At 55.8% G+C, this 14,670-nt stretch overlaps 1 protein-coding gene and 1 long non-coding RNA gene across 5 annotated transcripts in view; one reads left to right on the top strand and one right to left on the bottom strand.

Moving 5' to 3' along the window:
• Nucleotides 1–11,201, bottom strand: part of TNRC18 (trinucleotide repeat containing 18) — a 92,058-nt gene extending 80,857 nt beyond the window's left edge. For 3 of the 4 annotated variants that reach the window (XM_066343336.1, XM_066343339.1, XM_066343338.1), the window contains exons 1-2: nt 10,822–11,201; nt 8,491–8,923 (exon numbers count right to left, since the gene is read on the bottom strand). In XM_066343336.1, coding sequence (XP_066199433.1) covers nt 8,491–8,677 — 187 coding nt within the window. In that variant the 5' untranslated portion in view covers nt 8,678–8,923; nt 10,822–11,201. Of the gene's footprint in view, nt 1–8,490; nt 8,924–9,253; nt 9,331–10,821 lie in introns of those variants that run through there. The other variant, XM_066343337.1, reaches the window with a different exon arrangement.
• Nucleotides 11,202–11,452: 251 nt separating this feature from the next.
• Nucleotides 11,453–14,295, top strand: LOC136375969 (uncharacterized). The gene is made up of 2 exons (XR_010746128.1): nt 11,453–12,070; nt 12,574–14,295. It is a non-coding gene; the product is annotated as an uncharacterized lncRNA (long non-coding RNA).
• Nucleotides 14,296–14,670: the final 375 nt, after the last annotated feature.

Here is a 14,670-nt window from a genome sequence, read left to right as displayed (position 1 = left end):
CGCCCATTTGCTTCTCCACCCCCCCCTTCCTGTCTCTCTCTTCCCCTCCTGCAGCCAAGGCTCCATTGGAGCAAAGATGGCCCGGGCGCTGGGGATGGTTCCTTGGCCACTGCCCCAGGCGCTAGAGTGGCTCTGGTCTCAGCATAGTGATGCCCCGGAGGGGCAGAGCATCGCCACCTGGTGGGCAGAGCATCGCCCCTGGTGGGCGTGCCGGGTGGATCCCGGTTGGGCGCATGCGGGAGTCTGTCTGTCTCTCCCAGTTTCCAGCTTCAGAAAAATACAAAAAAATAAATAAAAAAAAATAGTAACGTTAAAAATACAAAACATTCTCATGGATTACAATCCATTCATTTCCTACCATTCATGTTCATGGTTGGGGGTGGCTGGAGCCAATCACAGCTGTCCTCCGGGACAACACCAAATTTTTATTGGATAATGCGTAAGGTACACAGGTTGTTGTATGGCTGTCACGGCATTACATTTTAAAATATGTGGGGTTCATGGCTCTCTCAGCCAAAAAGTTTCCCGACCCCTGGGATAGAACATTGGACTGGGACGTGGAGGACCCAGGTTCGAAACCCAGAGGTCACCCAGCTTGATCACGGGCTCATCAGGCTTGAGTGCAGGCTCACCAGCTTGAGCCCAAGCTCTGGCTTGAGCAAGAGGTTACTCGGTCTGCTGTAGTCCCCCGGCCAAGGCACATATGAGAAAGCAATCCAAGAACAAGCAATCAATGAACAACTAAGATACCGCAACAAAGAACTGATGCTGCCTGACCAGGCAGTGGCGCAGTGGATAGAGCATCGGACTGGGATGCAGAGGACCCAGGTTCGAGACCCCAAGGTTGCCAGTTTGAGCACGGGCTCATCTGGTTTGAGCAAAGCTCACCAGCTTGGACCCAAGGTAGCTGGCTCAAGCAAGGGGTTACTCCGTCTGCTGAAGGCCCGCGGTCAAGGCACATATGAGAAAGCAACCAATGAACAACTAAGGTGTTGCAATACGCAACAAAAATCTGATGATTAATGCTTTTCATCTCTCTCCGTTCCTGTTTATCCCTCTCTCTGTCTCTGTAAAAAAAAACAAAACAAACTGATGCTTCTCATCTCTCTCCCTTCCTGTTTGTCTGTCTGTCTCTCTCTCTGTCCAAATAAAGAAAAAAAGAAAGTGGGAATCGAGAATGACAGACATGAGGCAAGAAACTGCTGGTTTTCTTTAGAACCCTTCTAATACTACTTGACTTTTTTTTTTTTTTTTTTACTACCTGACTTTTTAAATGATGGGTGACCTTTTTTCTTTTTTGTGACTTTTCTTGTAAAGTTTATATTAAGTATAAAGCAGAACGCCACACTTTTTCTTTAAATTTTATTTATTCATTTTAGAGAGACAAGGGGAGAGAGAGAGAGAGAGAGAGAGAGAGAAGGGGGGAGGAGCAGGAAGCATCAACTCCCATATGTGACTTGACCAGGCAAGCCCCAGGTTTAAAACCAGTGACCTCAGCGTTCCAGGTCAACTCTTTCTCTACTGCGCCCGCACAGGTCGGGCTGAACTGCGTACTTTCAATGGGTAGATTTTATGATATGCAAAGTATTCCTCAAGAGAGCTTAACAAATAAATGAGGTCCTGGCTGGGCTGCCCAGTGGGTAGGGCGTCCTCGCAGTGCCCCGAGGTCGCAGGTTCCATTCCCAGGCAGAGCGCATATGGGAAGCAGCCAGTGAGAGCACAACTAAATGGAACAAGGGGAACCACGAGCTGATGCCTCTCTCTCCCCTCCTCTCCCTCTCTCTCTCTCAAATCAATAGAAAATAAATTTTTTAATAAGAATTTTAAAAATTTAAATGATGAAAAACATTTTAAAATGCACACAGAGCCTGACCAAGTGGTGGCGCAGTGGATACAGCGTCGGACTGGGATGCAGAGGACCCAGGTTCGAGACCCCGAGGTCGCCAGCTTGAGCGCGGGCTCATCTGGTTTGAGCAAAGCTCACCAGCTTAAGCCCAAGGTCGCTGGCTCGAGCAAGGGGTTATTCCGTCTGCTGAAGGCCTGTGGTCAAGGCACATATGAGAAAGCAATCAATGAACAACTAAGGTGTCCCAACGAAAAACTAATGAGCCTGACCTGTGGTGGCACAGTGGATAAAGTGTCGACCTGGAAATGCTGAGGTTGCCGGTTCGAAACCCTGGGCTTGCCTGGTCAAGGCACATATCGGAGTTGATGCTTCTAGCTTCTCCCTCCTTATCTCTCTCTGTCTCTCTCTCACCCTTTCTCTCTCCTCTCTAAAATGAATAAATAAAATTAAATTAAAAATTTAAAAAAAAGAAAAGCAGTTAAAATACATTTATAAAAAAATAAAAAGAAAAACTAATGATTGATGCTTCTCATCTCTCTATTCCTGTCTGTCTGTCCCTATCTATCCCTCTCTCTGACTCTGTCTCTGTAAAAAAAAAAAAAAAAAAAAAAAAAAAAAAAAAAAAAAAAAAAAAAAAAAAAGCTCTACCTGCATGGAATCTGTCACCCAGCAATTCCGCTCTTGAGCACTCGACATCCCTCCAGAGACAGCCGAGTGGACGAACGGTGCCTCGTTTGTCATGTGGTCAAACACTAAACAACAACAAGAGATAAACTGCTGGCACATGTCACAATGTTGCATGAGCCTCACAAACACTATGTGGAGTGAAAGCAGCAGAAATATAAGAGGGCGTATGTTGCAGGATTCTGCTTACAGGAAGTTTTACAAGTGGGCTAAACTATGTAAGGCAGCAGAAATAAGAGGATGGTGGGTGTGGGGTGGATGGTGACTAAGGGAGAGCACCAGTCGCTGGACGCTAGGAATGTCCTGATCTTGAGCTGGCTGGCGGTTCCACGGGGAGGGCTCCTTTCGTAAAAATTCAATGAGCCACACGCTCAGAATGGAAGCACTTGATGACAGTGTAGCTGCTACAACCCAACCAAAAACAGGAAAAAAGAATAATAATGACGAAATTCAGGTTGAAGACCCTGGTTGTCTAAGAAACCTGCAAGCCATTTCAATCTCAGCAAAGTCTGGACAAAAGCAAAGCCTTCATGAATCAGGAGTTCATCATCCCTGTAATGACAGCAATCACTTTTGCTGTAACTTTCACAGAGGGCTGTAACTGTGCTAGGCACCTGGCCTGCCCTTGCTCATTCAGACTTCATGAAAAAATGCAGCACAGCTTAGTCACTGACCCATTTCATAGATCAGAAAATTGAGATCTAAACCCAGTTTCTTCTGCCTGACCTGTGGTGGCGCAGTGGATAAAGCGTCATCCCAGAACACTGAGGTCACAGGTTCGTAACCCTGGGCTTGCCCGGTCAAGGCACATATGGGAGTTGATGCTTCCTGCTCTTCCTCCCTCCCTTTTCTCTCTCTCTCACACACATGCTTTCTCTCTCTCTCTCTCTCTTTCTCTAAAATAAATAAATAAAGTCTTTAAAAAAAAATAAAATAAACCCCAGCTTCTGACCTCAGCTTCTAGGCCATTCTGCCTCATCTGAAGCAGGATAAGAACCTCAACTGACTTATAAAAGCCCAGAACGGACTAAATTGTTAGTGAGAATGTGTGAAGCGGGGGTTTTTTATTCCAGGTGGAGGGTGATCCCGTTCAGGAGCTCAGGAAGGAATCTTGGATACAGGCAGTGGGTGCATCCGTGGCCCGCAATAGCAGTGAAGAACTCCGGTGGTTCCCTCTCATGCCTTTGATTTCCTCCAAAATCAGATGCCAGGCCTCTGTGGGCAGAGGCCAACACTGACTGCTGGCCAGGACTCCCAGCAGCCCCGTGGGGAGTTCCACGCTCTGTCCTGACTGCAGCTCCCACTGAGCCTCTCAAAAGCGAGGCTGGGAAGTTACAGCTTAGGGGTGTCACCGTGATGGGACTGGAATATGGGTGGAAGACAGGGCCATATGTGACCCAGTGGGAGTTAGACTGGACCTCAGACAGGTCCAAGCCAGAAGCCAAGAGCATCGCAAGCTGGCCACATCGAAATCAAGAATGCCCAATCACTGCCTTTTCTCCAAATCTCATCCTCCCCGTGGCTCTGTAAGTAGCACTGTCCAGAAGTCCAGGTGAGGACCCCATTCTCTGTTCTCTGCCCCTCCACATCTCTTAAAGCGCAGCCCCCACAGGCACCAAATCCTGGTCACCTGCAGCATCTCTCCCTGGTGACATCACCCCCCAAAGCCTCCTGACTACTGGCTGGTCACTTGCCCCCCCCCCACCACCACCACCAGTCTCCAGACAGCAATACACACTCATTTTAAGTGCTCACTGTGAAATAATTTCAAACTCAGAGAAGTTTGAAATAATGTAACCAACTTCCAGATGACCTTCCCCAGGTCCGGGATGTGGACTGCTGTTTCTCCCCGCACCGTGTGTTATTTGATGTCATCCGAGGTATCCCTGTTTCCTGTGTACGTGGCACATAAATTATAGCTGTTGATTTTTCTCTTCCTGAGCCATTCCTGAGTAAGTTGTAGACATCTTGTCTCCTGCCCCTAAACATTTCAGTGTTCTTACTTTCCCTAAGAGCAAGGACATTCCCTTACATAACCATGGATCCAGTTATCAACTTCGTGAAACATAATATTGATTTGATCCTATCAGCTAATCTACAGTCCATATTCCAATTTCGTCAATTGCCCAGATAATATCCCTGAGAGCAATTTCTTCCCTGATCCAAGATTCAATCGAGGGCCATACATTGCCTTTTGCTGTCACATTTTTTTAGCCTCTTGTAATCAGGAACAGTTCCTAGCCTTCCTTTGTCTGGCATGCCACTGACATTTTTTTAAGAGTCTGGACCAGTTCTGTAAAATGTCCCTCCATCTGAGTCACTCCCTCCATTTAAAACCCTCCCGCTACCTTCTCATTCCTCACAGCCTGAAATTCCAAAACCTCATTACAGGTCCCACCCTCCTGCTACCTTCCCCCAAACTCAGGTCCCCTCAGGGCCAGAGCCAGCCCCTCTCAGGCTGAGTTACTCACCACTCAGGCCAAAACACAGACCCTCGGTATTCTCTGTCCTTCACGGCCTGGATCTCTACTTAAAATGTTTTCCTTCCTTGATGTGTGTTTACTGCCTGGCCCCACGCTAGGACTTGAGCTCCAATGAAGGCGAAGATTTCTGTGTGTTTGGTCACTGCTGGATTCCCAGGGCCAGAGCAGTGCCTGGCATGCGGGAGGCACTTGGAAATCATTTGCTGAGTAAATGAATAAGCCAGGAGAGAAAGTGCTAAAAAAAAAAAAACCACACACACACACACAAAAAAAAAAAAACCACAAAAAACTAGGAGGCTCGATAAGCCCAGGGAACAAGGAGAGGCTCTTCCAGATTCCAGAAGCCTCCCCAGGGGCCAGAGGAGGAAGCACCCAGCAAACCTCCCTTATCTCTGGGATCACATCATTCCACCAGCCGGCCCACACTGATTAACCTTTTCAATCAAGCCCAGGAGGCTGCAGGGCGGATTCCACAGATAGAGCTGATGGACCCTGGAGAAGGCTGTGGCCCCCTATTGTCCATGGCCCAGTCCAAAGTGCAAGGTCTCCCACCCTCTTCCCACTCTCCTCTCCCCCCTACACATATCCCCCAAGGGCCAGCCCAAGGTGTTGGAGGCAAGGAGAACCAATGTCCAAGTATAAAATCCTGTTAATAGCTCTTGAATTTGCAGCTGAGGGAGATTGAGTCTCAGGGTCCCAACCCAAGAGCAGAGAAGCAAGCCTACCAGGTGCTTGTCACTTACTTGAACATTTAGGCTCATAAGGGTAACCCACCACCCTTTATTCCAAGTAGCCTTTATTCTTGATTTCACCTCCTCTTGTGCAGAGCAAACCACCAAATTCTTTGACCTAAGTAAGACCCATGGCGCAGAAGGCAGCTCCTCCAGGAAATGCTCATTCACAGCAACCCTCCTGTCCATACCTACCCAGGTGGGGTGCCAGCAACCCCTGCAGCCAGGGTCCCCTCACGCTCTGAGTACCCCCAGGGCAGCTCCCTCTACCTAAGAGGCTCCATGGGTCAACCAGGACCCCATCCACGCTGGAGTTCCAGAGGTAACAGAGATGGCCTCTCACTCCCTCGCTGTGTGATGAGAGCAAATGGCTTAGCCTCTCTGAGCTTCCCAGTACAAAAATAAACAAAGATGAGGCTGATAACGCTGACCAGACCTAAGGAGCTGACAGCCAAGAAGGGGAAGGCGTTGAAAGATCAAATTCAGCACATGCACCCCATAAAAAGGCAGAGAGGGGAACTGGGTTGAAGAATTTGTAATCGGGTCCAAGCAGTTGATGGGGATCAGCTCCCCACCTCCTGGCGAATGGAATTAGCGCAGAGCTCTGACCTGGGCGTTGGCCTGGGGTCGAAGGTCTCTGGGAGGCCGTTTAAAATGTTGGGGGCAGCACCAGCACCCGCACCCTTCCCTCCTGGGTGAGCACGGGCCCAGGCGGCGGCTCTGGGGCCTTCCGGGGCAGCCTTTCCCAGGGCCGCCTGCTGTTTCCTCCATGACCTCAGCCGCCGAGCACGCATAAGTCAGGCAGCTCCTAACGCGGGAGGTGCCGAGACAGGCCTCCGCGGTCACCTCCCGCTAGACTTCCCCGTCCCGTCCGCTTCCCATCACGTCGCTTCCCCTCTTCGGCCTCAACCTCCCCGTCTACCTAATGGGCGTGGGGCCGGCTGGCGGCTGCGGTTAGGGCAGGCGCCCCGGCAGCGGGGGCTGTTTGCACCGCTTCGTGTTCTAGTACTTGGCCTCTGTCCACCCCGGCCAGATCGGAAACCCGGAGTCCGCAGCGCCCTCTCTCTCCCTGACTTTCGGAAGGCGAGCAGAGGTCCTGCGGGCCCGGAAGACCTGGGGTCCGACTCCCAGGCTGCGGACTCCCTGCTAGCACCCCGGGCTGGACCCGGAGACCTGATGCACTCGAAGGACACGCCAACGAAAATTAACCGTGGCCTCTGGGGGCGCACAAAAGGGGACGGCCCGAGCGGCTCTTTGTACCCTGGGGCCGTCCCCAACCCTTCTACTGAGTCCTCTGGGGTCCTTCCTTCGCCCTCCTCGTGGCCCCCCGGGGCGGAATACAGCCGCAAGCTCTTGGGGGACACTCGCGCCTCCGGGCCGCGCCCCGATCCTCGCAACCCAGGCGGCGGGGATCTCCGCGCTCCCGGCCTCCGCGCCGCCCCTCCCCCGCCCGGCGCCTCACAAAGGCCCTTTGTCCCGCCGAGTCCCGGGACTCCGGTTCCTGAAAAGTTCCAGGAGAAAAACCGAAGAGATAGGCAAAAACGGCGAGCGCTGCAGAGCGAGCAGGGTCGGTAGGGCAAAACCAAGACGGGCGCAGCGGCCAGAAGTGTCCCCTCCAAGAGCCCAAGGCCGAGGAGAGTATCGGGGGCTCCCCGAAAAATCACAAGCACCCAAAACTACACTTTGAAGTGAGAGGGGTGGATTTTCCAAAAGTCGAAGCGTGGGACGCCAGGCACAGAGACCAGAGGCAGCCGGGAGGGACCCGCGCTTGTGCTGCGGCCGGCGGCAGGTCTAGAGGGCTCCGCGCCTCCCTTCTCGCCGTCCCCGATCGGAGCCGCTGCGGCCCACCGGGGCAGCCTTCTCCCTCCCCGGCGCCGTCCCCGCCGAGCCAGGGCAGCCCCTCGCGGAAAATGGCAAAGGCTGCCAGGCATTGTCGGCCACCACCTCCCGCGGTTGAATATCCGATTCAAGATTTTCCCTCCGCCGCTCGAGCCGGCCCGATCCGCTCGAGCACCTCTTCCTTCCCCCGCTTCAGGGCGGCGGCGGCTCAGTGTCTGCGTTCCCGCCGCGCGCGCGGAATACCAGGGGGTCCCCGGGGTCGGAGTCGCTCCTCTCCTACTGGAGTGGAAGGTCCCGAGCCCGCCTTTCTTCTCCTTCTGGAGGGCGAGGGTTCCCCTCGAGGGCTGCTGCCCACCCTCCGGAGACCAAGGTCCCAGGGCACCCCCAGGCGCTCGGGGCTGGTCGGAGACACCGCACCGCCGGAATGGAGAAGCTAGGGACGAAACCCGGAGCCCACAGGCGCCGGCAAGGGCGTTTGCCAAGAAATAGAGATTCGAGCTCCAGGAACCGAAGTTTCAAATGGCGGGGGACTAGTTTGTTCTGCTCTCGCCCAGATCTCTGAAAACTCCAGCCCAGCCTCAGCCGCGGGGACTCGGGGTGTGGGAACGTCCCTGGTGGCTCCGATTTCGGCGGAGAAGTGTGCTTTGGGAGAAGCCGGCAGGCCGGAAGAGGCAGCCGCGCCGCGCACCCCTCTCCGCCGGCGTCTCCGGATTGGCCTCTTCCCCGGCCACGGTCTTCCCACCTCGGGAGCTGAAACGGCCCTCAGCCCCGTAGGCCCACCGAGAGAGAGGCAGGCGCCGCACCCCCGTCGCGAACGCCAGAGAACAGACCAGATAGCATTTTCCACGCCTCCCTCCCCAGGATCCCGGGGGAACAAGCGGGGGCGAACACGGCGAAGGGCACTTACCCGGGTGCGGGTGGAGGTTGAGGCCAGCCATGTACTTCCCAGGCGGCAGCGGACCCGGCAAGCCCGAGGCGGGCAGGCGGCCTGCCGTGGCCGCGCCCACGCGGTGGCTGTCCATCGCCAGGCCGGACAGCAGCGGCGGCGGGGGGCCGTGCACGGACCGGGGGGGCCCGAAGTCTCGGCCATCCATCCTCCGCGGGAGTGCCGCGGCCAGCCCCCCACCCGGCCCGCGGGCCTCGCTCAGTGGAACCTAAAAGTTCGGCCTCGGCGTAGTCCCAGAGTCTTCGAGTGGCGGGGGCTCCGCGGTGTGCATGGCGGCGGCGGCCAGCGGGGCTTGCGCTCGGCGGCGGGCCCGCAGCCCGGGGCGCACAGGCGGCCGGCGGTGAGGCCTCTCCGGGCGGCCAGGCAGAGCTGCGCAAGGCGGCGCACTCGGCGTCTTGGAGGGGAGAAGAGACGAGCCGCGGAAGAAACAGAAGGGAGAAAAGAAAAAAAGGGGAAGGGGGGGAAAGTTTTAGAAAGTTGTTTTGCCGTTCCGGGTCAGGGGCTGCCGATCTGGTGGCCAGAAATAAAATCGGGTGTAGCCCCTTTCCCATAAAAAGTAAAAACCCATGCTCCTTCCTCCAGCGGCTTCTGGCTCTCGGGGCCCTAACTCTGGGAAAGTGGCGGGTAGCGCGCTGCGCCCAGCCCCGACTCTGCCTTGGCGGTTCACGATCCTCCCCAAACTGGGGAAGGCCCTCGGCCGCGCCCGGACTGCGCAAATACAAACCTCCGAAGTGTGTTTGATTCCTGGGTGTCACATGCTCCGGGGTTTCAAACCAGGAAACCTTTCCAAGAGCAGTTCGAAATGTCTAACACTGTGTCACTATCTGATTCTCAAAGTTTAATATTTAACCTTCGGGGGCCCTCGCCTTCCTTTTCTGAGCTTAGTTTCCCTAAGCCCGTACCGAGACTCGGTACTCGGGTGTTTTTCGGAGAGAGAGTGCAAAGCGGGTTTATCATTTTTAAAGAGCCTCGCCGCCCCCCTCGGGCCACTCTGAGTCGTAGAGTCTAAGTCCGAGGACCAGAGACGTGGCATTCTCGCCCGAGGACTGAAAAAAATCCTTCCAAACAAGCTTTGGTTTCATTTTCCAACGCCCCGGCCTGGGAATCCTGCGGCCCGGAGGACGTGGCCTGGAACGGGGGACTTGGGGGGCGTCAGAAGGGATGGAAGGGTCTCAAGGGTCTCGCTCCTACCCTAGCTTCCTCTCAACTCCAAAAATAATCTACAAAGAAAACCTTCGCACCGAGGGGCGCCTCCCCCAGCGTTGGGTAAATGCCCCCGTAGTTCCAGTTTAAAGCTGTTTGTTTAAAAGATTTGTCCGTTGCCGATTCCCGTGGAGGCAGGAGGAGGGTTTTGGAGCCAACACGGTCGGTCCTCACTCTCCGTCTGCCCGCAGCAGCTCGGATTCCTGAGCCCGGGAGGCCGGGGTGCTCCTAGAGCTACAGATCACGCCAAAGCCACCGGGTCCCGGGTGCCCGCCCCGCGACCCCGCGCCGCGAGCTGTAGACCCCTTGGCCGCCAATTCCCCAGCCTCCTCCTCCAGCCTTCCTCTACAACTTTGCTAAAGGTGCTTATTTTAACCCGGTTTTGGTTACAACCACCCCCTTCCTCCCTCCCTCCCTTGCTCTCTTCCATCAGGCTCTGGTTACTAGATCCGCGTTTACTTTGGAAAAATCTAAGATCGCCACATCCGAGGATACATGTCTTAAGGAGGCGATGAGCTTCCCGTGATTTTTTTTTAAAAAATGTTCTTTGTGTAGCTTTCTTTTTAAAGCCAGAGCTGTAGGGCATGCCCCGGCGCCCCACACTGGGGAAGTCGAGGTGAAACCCCCTGGAATACCCTCTCTCTGTTAAAGAACCTGGCTCGGCCATCTGCGTGCTCCACTGCGTTCTCCCTACTTTCTCTCTCTCCCTCTCTCTTAAATATAGTTAAAATGGCTGAATTCTGGCTTTTAATTAAAAACAGCCTATAATCGAAAACGTCTAGGCGTTCCTGGCTCCCCGACCGCCTGCCGGTAACCGAGTAGGGAACCGAAGCCCCTGGGCCCAGCTAGGCGGGCTGGAGCGGGGCTAGGGACTCAGGTGGGAGCCCTGGAGAAGCGGCTCGCCCCCACCCCTCCCAGGGCGCCCCCATCTCGCCGCCTCTGGTCCCCGATTCCATTCTCAGGGGCTGCAGAGCTGCAGGTATCCCGCGGCACACCCCGAGAGTGGTGGGGGGTGGAAGGCCAGCCGGAGAAGTTTGGAGACCAGCGCGCCCAACCAGGGCCGGGCGGGCGGGCGACCCAGCGGCGTACCTGGCGCGGCGGGTCTCCCGACTCCGGGCTCCAGCGACAGCGACTCCGGTGGCGGCCCCGGCTCCTGGCGCGGCTAGGCGCCCGTGCTGCCCGCCATCCCGCGGCTGCTGCTCCCCTTCGCCACCCGCAGCCTCCTCACACTTTTTGCCCGCCTTTCCTTTTTTTGGTTGAAAACCGCTCCCCGGGCCGAGCGCTCTGCGCGCCAACTCCTCCGCCCTCCCGCGGCCCGGCTCCCGCAGCCCCCGGAAAAGCCAGCTTTCCTCCCGCCGAGCTCCCCGCTTTTTAATAAAATCCAGGTAGCGCCGGTTTAAAGAATCCCAAATCTCCATATACAGCCCGGGATTGGAAAAGGTACATTACACAACCCCCCTTTCAAGTTCCTCTCGCTGGATCTAAAAAAAAAAAAAAAAAAAAAAAAAAAAAAAAAAAAAAAGCCAGCGGGGGGGGGAGCGGAGGTTGGGGGAGGGGAGCACTCTTCGCGGAAGAAACACGCATTGTTCCCGGGTGCCCGCCTCCCCCCGAGGCCGGCCTCCGGCCGCCACCCATTGGCCGCGTGCGCCGCCAGTCACGCGCATGTAAACACCTTGGCCCTCAGCCATTCCTATAAAACCAATTACGGACCTAGGGGCTCCAGCAGTTTCCAGGCTCCCCTCGGCGGGGCTGAATGATCAAAACTGGTGGTGAGAATTTTTCCGGGCCGTTTCTAGGCAGCCCTCCCCCTCCACCAGCTCGGGCACCCCCCCCTTCCTCCTCCTCCTCCTCCTCCTCCTCCTCCTCCTCCTCCTCCCTCTTCTCCTTTTCCCTCCTCCCTCCCCCAGCGTCTGGGCTTAGTGATCAAAATAGAGGAAGATGGTTGTCGCCGCAATCCAGGGCTTTGCAAGGCGCGGTTTAATGGGCCGCCTGTCAGCTTCCTGCTCGCAGGAGGAGGTGACAAGCCAAGCGAGCTGGGAAGGGCCTAGGACCTCCGCAGGCTGCACCCCGCGCCCGAGCCCCGGCTTCCCATCTCCCCTGGGGCGCGCCTTATAGAACGCGCGGTGGCGACGCCAAAACAGACTAGAGCTGCTTTTTCCTCCCTCCCCCCTTTTAAAACAAAGCAGCGATTCATTCCCTCTTCCCCAGCAGTGCGGTTGGGTAGGATGGGCTGGCGAAAAGGCCATTTTCCTAGCCCCGGCCTGCAGGTCCCTCCCGAAATGCGGTGTCAGATGGTTACTGATTAATATTTTGGAGAGGCCGCGGCGGTCGGCAGCGGGTGAGTCTCTAATCTTCTAAAAGGGGTTCCTATAGAAACGCGGGCCGGGGCGCGCTTCCCCCCCCCCCCTTCACGGCCCCAATCGGGGCTGCGTCGCTTTGCACTGTGCGCCCCTCCCCAAAGTCTCTCTTGGCGTGGGCACTTCCCACCCCTTTACTTCCCCCCCCAAAAAAAAAAAATCAGAGCAGAAAAAAGGATTAGATCGTCTAAGGCGAACTGACTCCCTCTCGATTCTGACATTTCAGCCTATTAGCATTTCTCCACGGGGCCTTCTGAAACCTATTAAAGTGTAATATTAAAAACCTCTTGGCTGGGGGCCTCTCTCGCCATCCATCCGCCGCGCCCCCTCCAGGGAGGGCGAGACGTGGGGGGGGGGGGGGGAGATCTGTTGATCTCAGAGGAAGCAGCAGCCAAGCCCAAAAAGTGCTTGGCTGGCCGAGATGGCCAAAGGGGGAGGGGATACTCAATCCCCCAGACTTTGTACTTTTATTTTGCGCTTTCAGCAAAATCCTTTCTGGGTTGAGTCGCCGGGAGCTGTCCGCGGCAACCTACTTGGCGAGGAGTGCGGATGCGGTCCTAGGGGCCGCCCAGGAGGCCCCGCACCCCCTCCGCAGCCTGGCAGGGACCCATGCCCGGCTAGTCATTACGTACCCTCAAAAGGAAGCTTGTGGAAGGGCAGAAATCCTTGCCGATCCTGCCTTGGAGAGCTACCGCGGTGATTGGATTTTAATTAAAACAAGAGGAGCCCTCTCTTTCGCCCCGCGCTGCGGACTCAGCGTTTTCTCATCGCTCTATTTTTTTAAATCATTTTAAAGCAACTTTTCTGTAGGGAGGGAGAAATGAGCTAGTTAGCGCCCATTCGTTGTTTTTTTTTTTTTAATCCACTTTTAGAAAAAAAAAAAAGGGAGGTAGGCTTCCAAAGCAAGCTGAGGGTGTCTAATTTAATTCCAGTATAAATTTGAGGAAAAAAGTTCAGCCTCTTGAGGACAGTTTCAAGTTGCCCTTTCTGAAGCCTCCAGCGCTGGTTTCTAGGCTGCCCTCTTTTGGAAGCAGAAATTCTGCGGTGGGGAGGAGGGAGAGGTGAGAAGGAAAGAAAGGAACAAAAATAGCTGGATCCAAGGGGAACAAGAGGCGGTGTCCGCGCTAGGAGCAGGGCGCACAGTTCTCAGTGGCGGCCGGGGCAGCGGGAGGCTCCCGGTGCAGCCCCGGACAGCCAGGAGCAAAGACGGAGAGGAGAGGGGGGTTAGAGAAAGGAGGTATTGTGTCTGTGTTCCTTGGGGGAGGGGATGACTGCAGAAATAAAGTAAACGCAGTTGAGCTAGCTGCGCGGGACTGCTGGAAACCAAGGCATGGGAAGGGGCCGTGCGTGGGGGCGCAGCCCTGGTGGGCACCGAGCGTCCTCGAATCTTATCCGAAGGCCTTTGTGGGTTCCTTGTAAGCCCTCCCACGCCCGAGCCCCCATCGCTTCCCCACCCCCCTCGTTGCCCTCCAATATTCGGAGCCCAGACCATAATTCCCCCACCCCATATCCCCGCCCTAGATCTGGAATGTTTTTCTTTATTTTAATACAGCTCAAGAAAAAAAATGTATCTTGAGAGAGCTGGGGTGGGGAATACAGAGGACGTGCAGGGTGGAAAATAACAAAAGCCTATTTTTATAAATGTTTAATGTTTTCACTCCTGGGTGCTCCAAGACGCCGTAATTGTGACGGCGGGGTATGTGTGCCATAAATCATTTAGTTGCTAATAAAAATTCTGCCTGTTTGCCCTGGATTTGCCAATGGCGTTTGCATTTTCCAAGTGTGCGCCTAGTCGGCGTGGCGAACCGAGCCTGCATTTCATTAGGGCCTTGGGTAGGGGTAGGAGAGACCCCCTCCCTCCACCCCCTCTTTCCCGGGCTCTTATGGACCCCAGCCCCGTTGCGCAGCCCTCCCTGCACACACTTAACACCCGCACCCGAGGAGCCCGGCTCGGGCACAGGGCCTGGGGTAGTAAGAGGCGGCGGCTCCGGGTTCCCGGCCGCGGGGCGGGACAGCAGGGTAGACCCTGGCCATACGGGTTCTCAGCGCTGCAGTGTGCGTGGGGGCGCGAGGGGCCCCGCCGAGGAGCCACGCGCCCGGATCTTTGCCCCCTCTCCAGCCCCACGCCCAGGTGGCTCCTGCAGTCGCTGGATAAACAGCGACCGGGAGCCATCTTAGGGCGGGGGACAGATTCCAAGCCGAGTGGTGAGCGCTGACCGGGCTCCTTCCCAGACCCTCGCGGTGCGCACGGAGCCTCCAGAGCACCCCTCACTGGTCTTCCGGGTCAGAGGAGACGCTCTCCCCGCTTTAGCGGGTCACGTTGAAATGTAAAAAGCAGGCCAGGGAGCGCTGCGGGGAGCGGGTGACAAGCCACGAAGCCCGCAGTCTGGCCGCCATCTTCCGTCCCCTCCCCCCCCTTCCCCCGTACTTCTGTCTGCCCGGCGGGAGTCGTGGCCAAAAAGAATGTTGACGCAGTGTGTGTATGTGTGTGTTTTGTACTGACTGAGCAGAAAATCGACGGGAGGGGAGGACCTTGCAACCCAAGCCTCAGTTCCCGCAGAATCCACCCAGGCCTGCACGG

The sequence above is a fragment of the Saccopteryx leptura genome, chromosome 6 (genome assembly GCF_036850995.1).
Source record: "Saccopteryx leptura isolate mSacLep1 chromosome 6, mSacLep1_pri_phased_curated, whole genome shotgun sequence".
In the NCBI taxonomy this organism is placed as follows: domain Eukaryota; kingdom Metazoa; phylum Chordata; class Mammalia; order Chiroptera; family Emballonuridae; genus Saccopteryx; species Saccopteryx leptura.
This window is presented reverse-complemented; position numbering and strand designations above follow the sequence as displayed.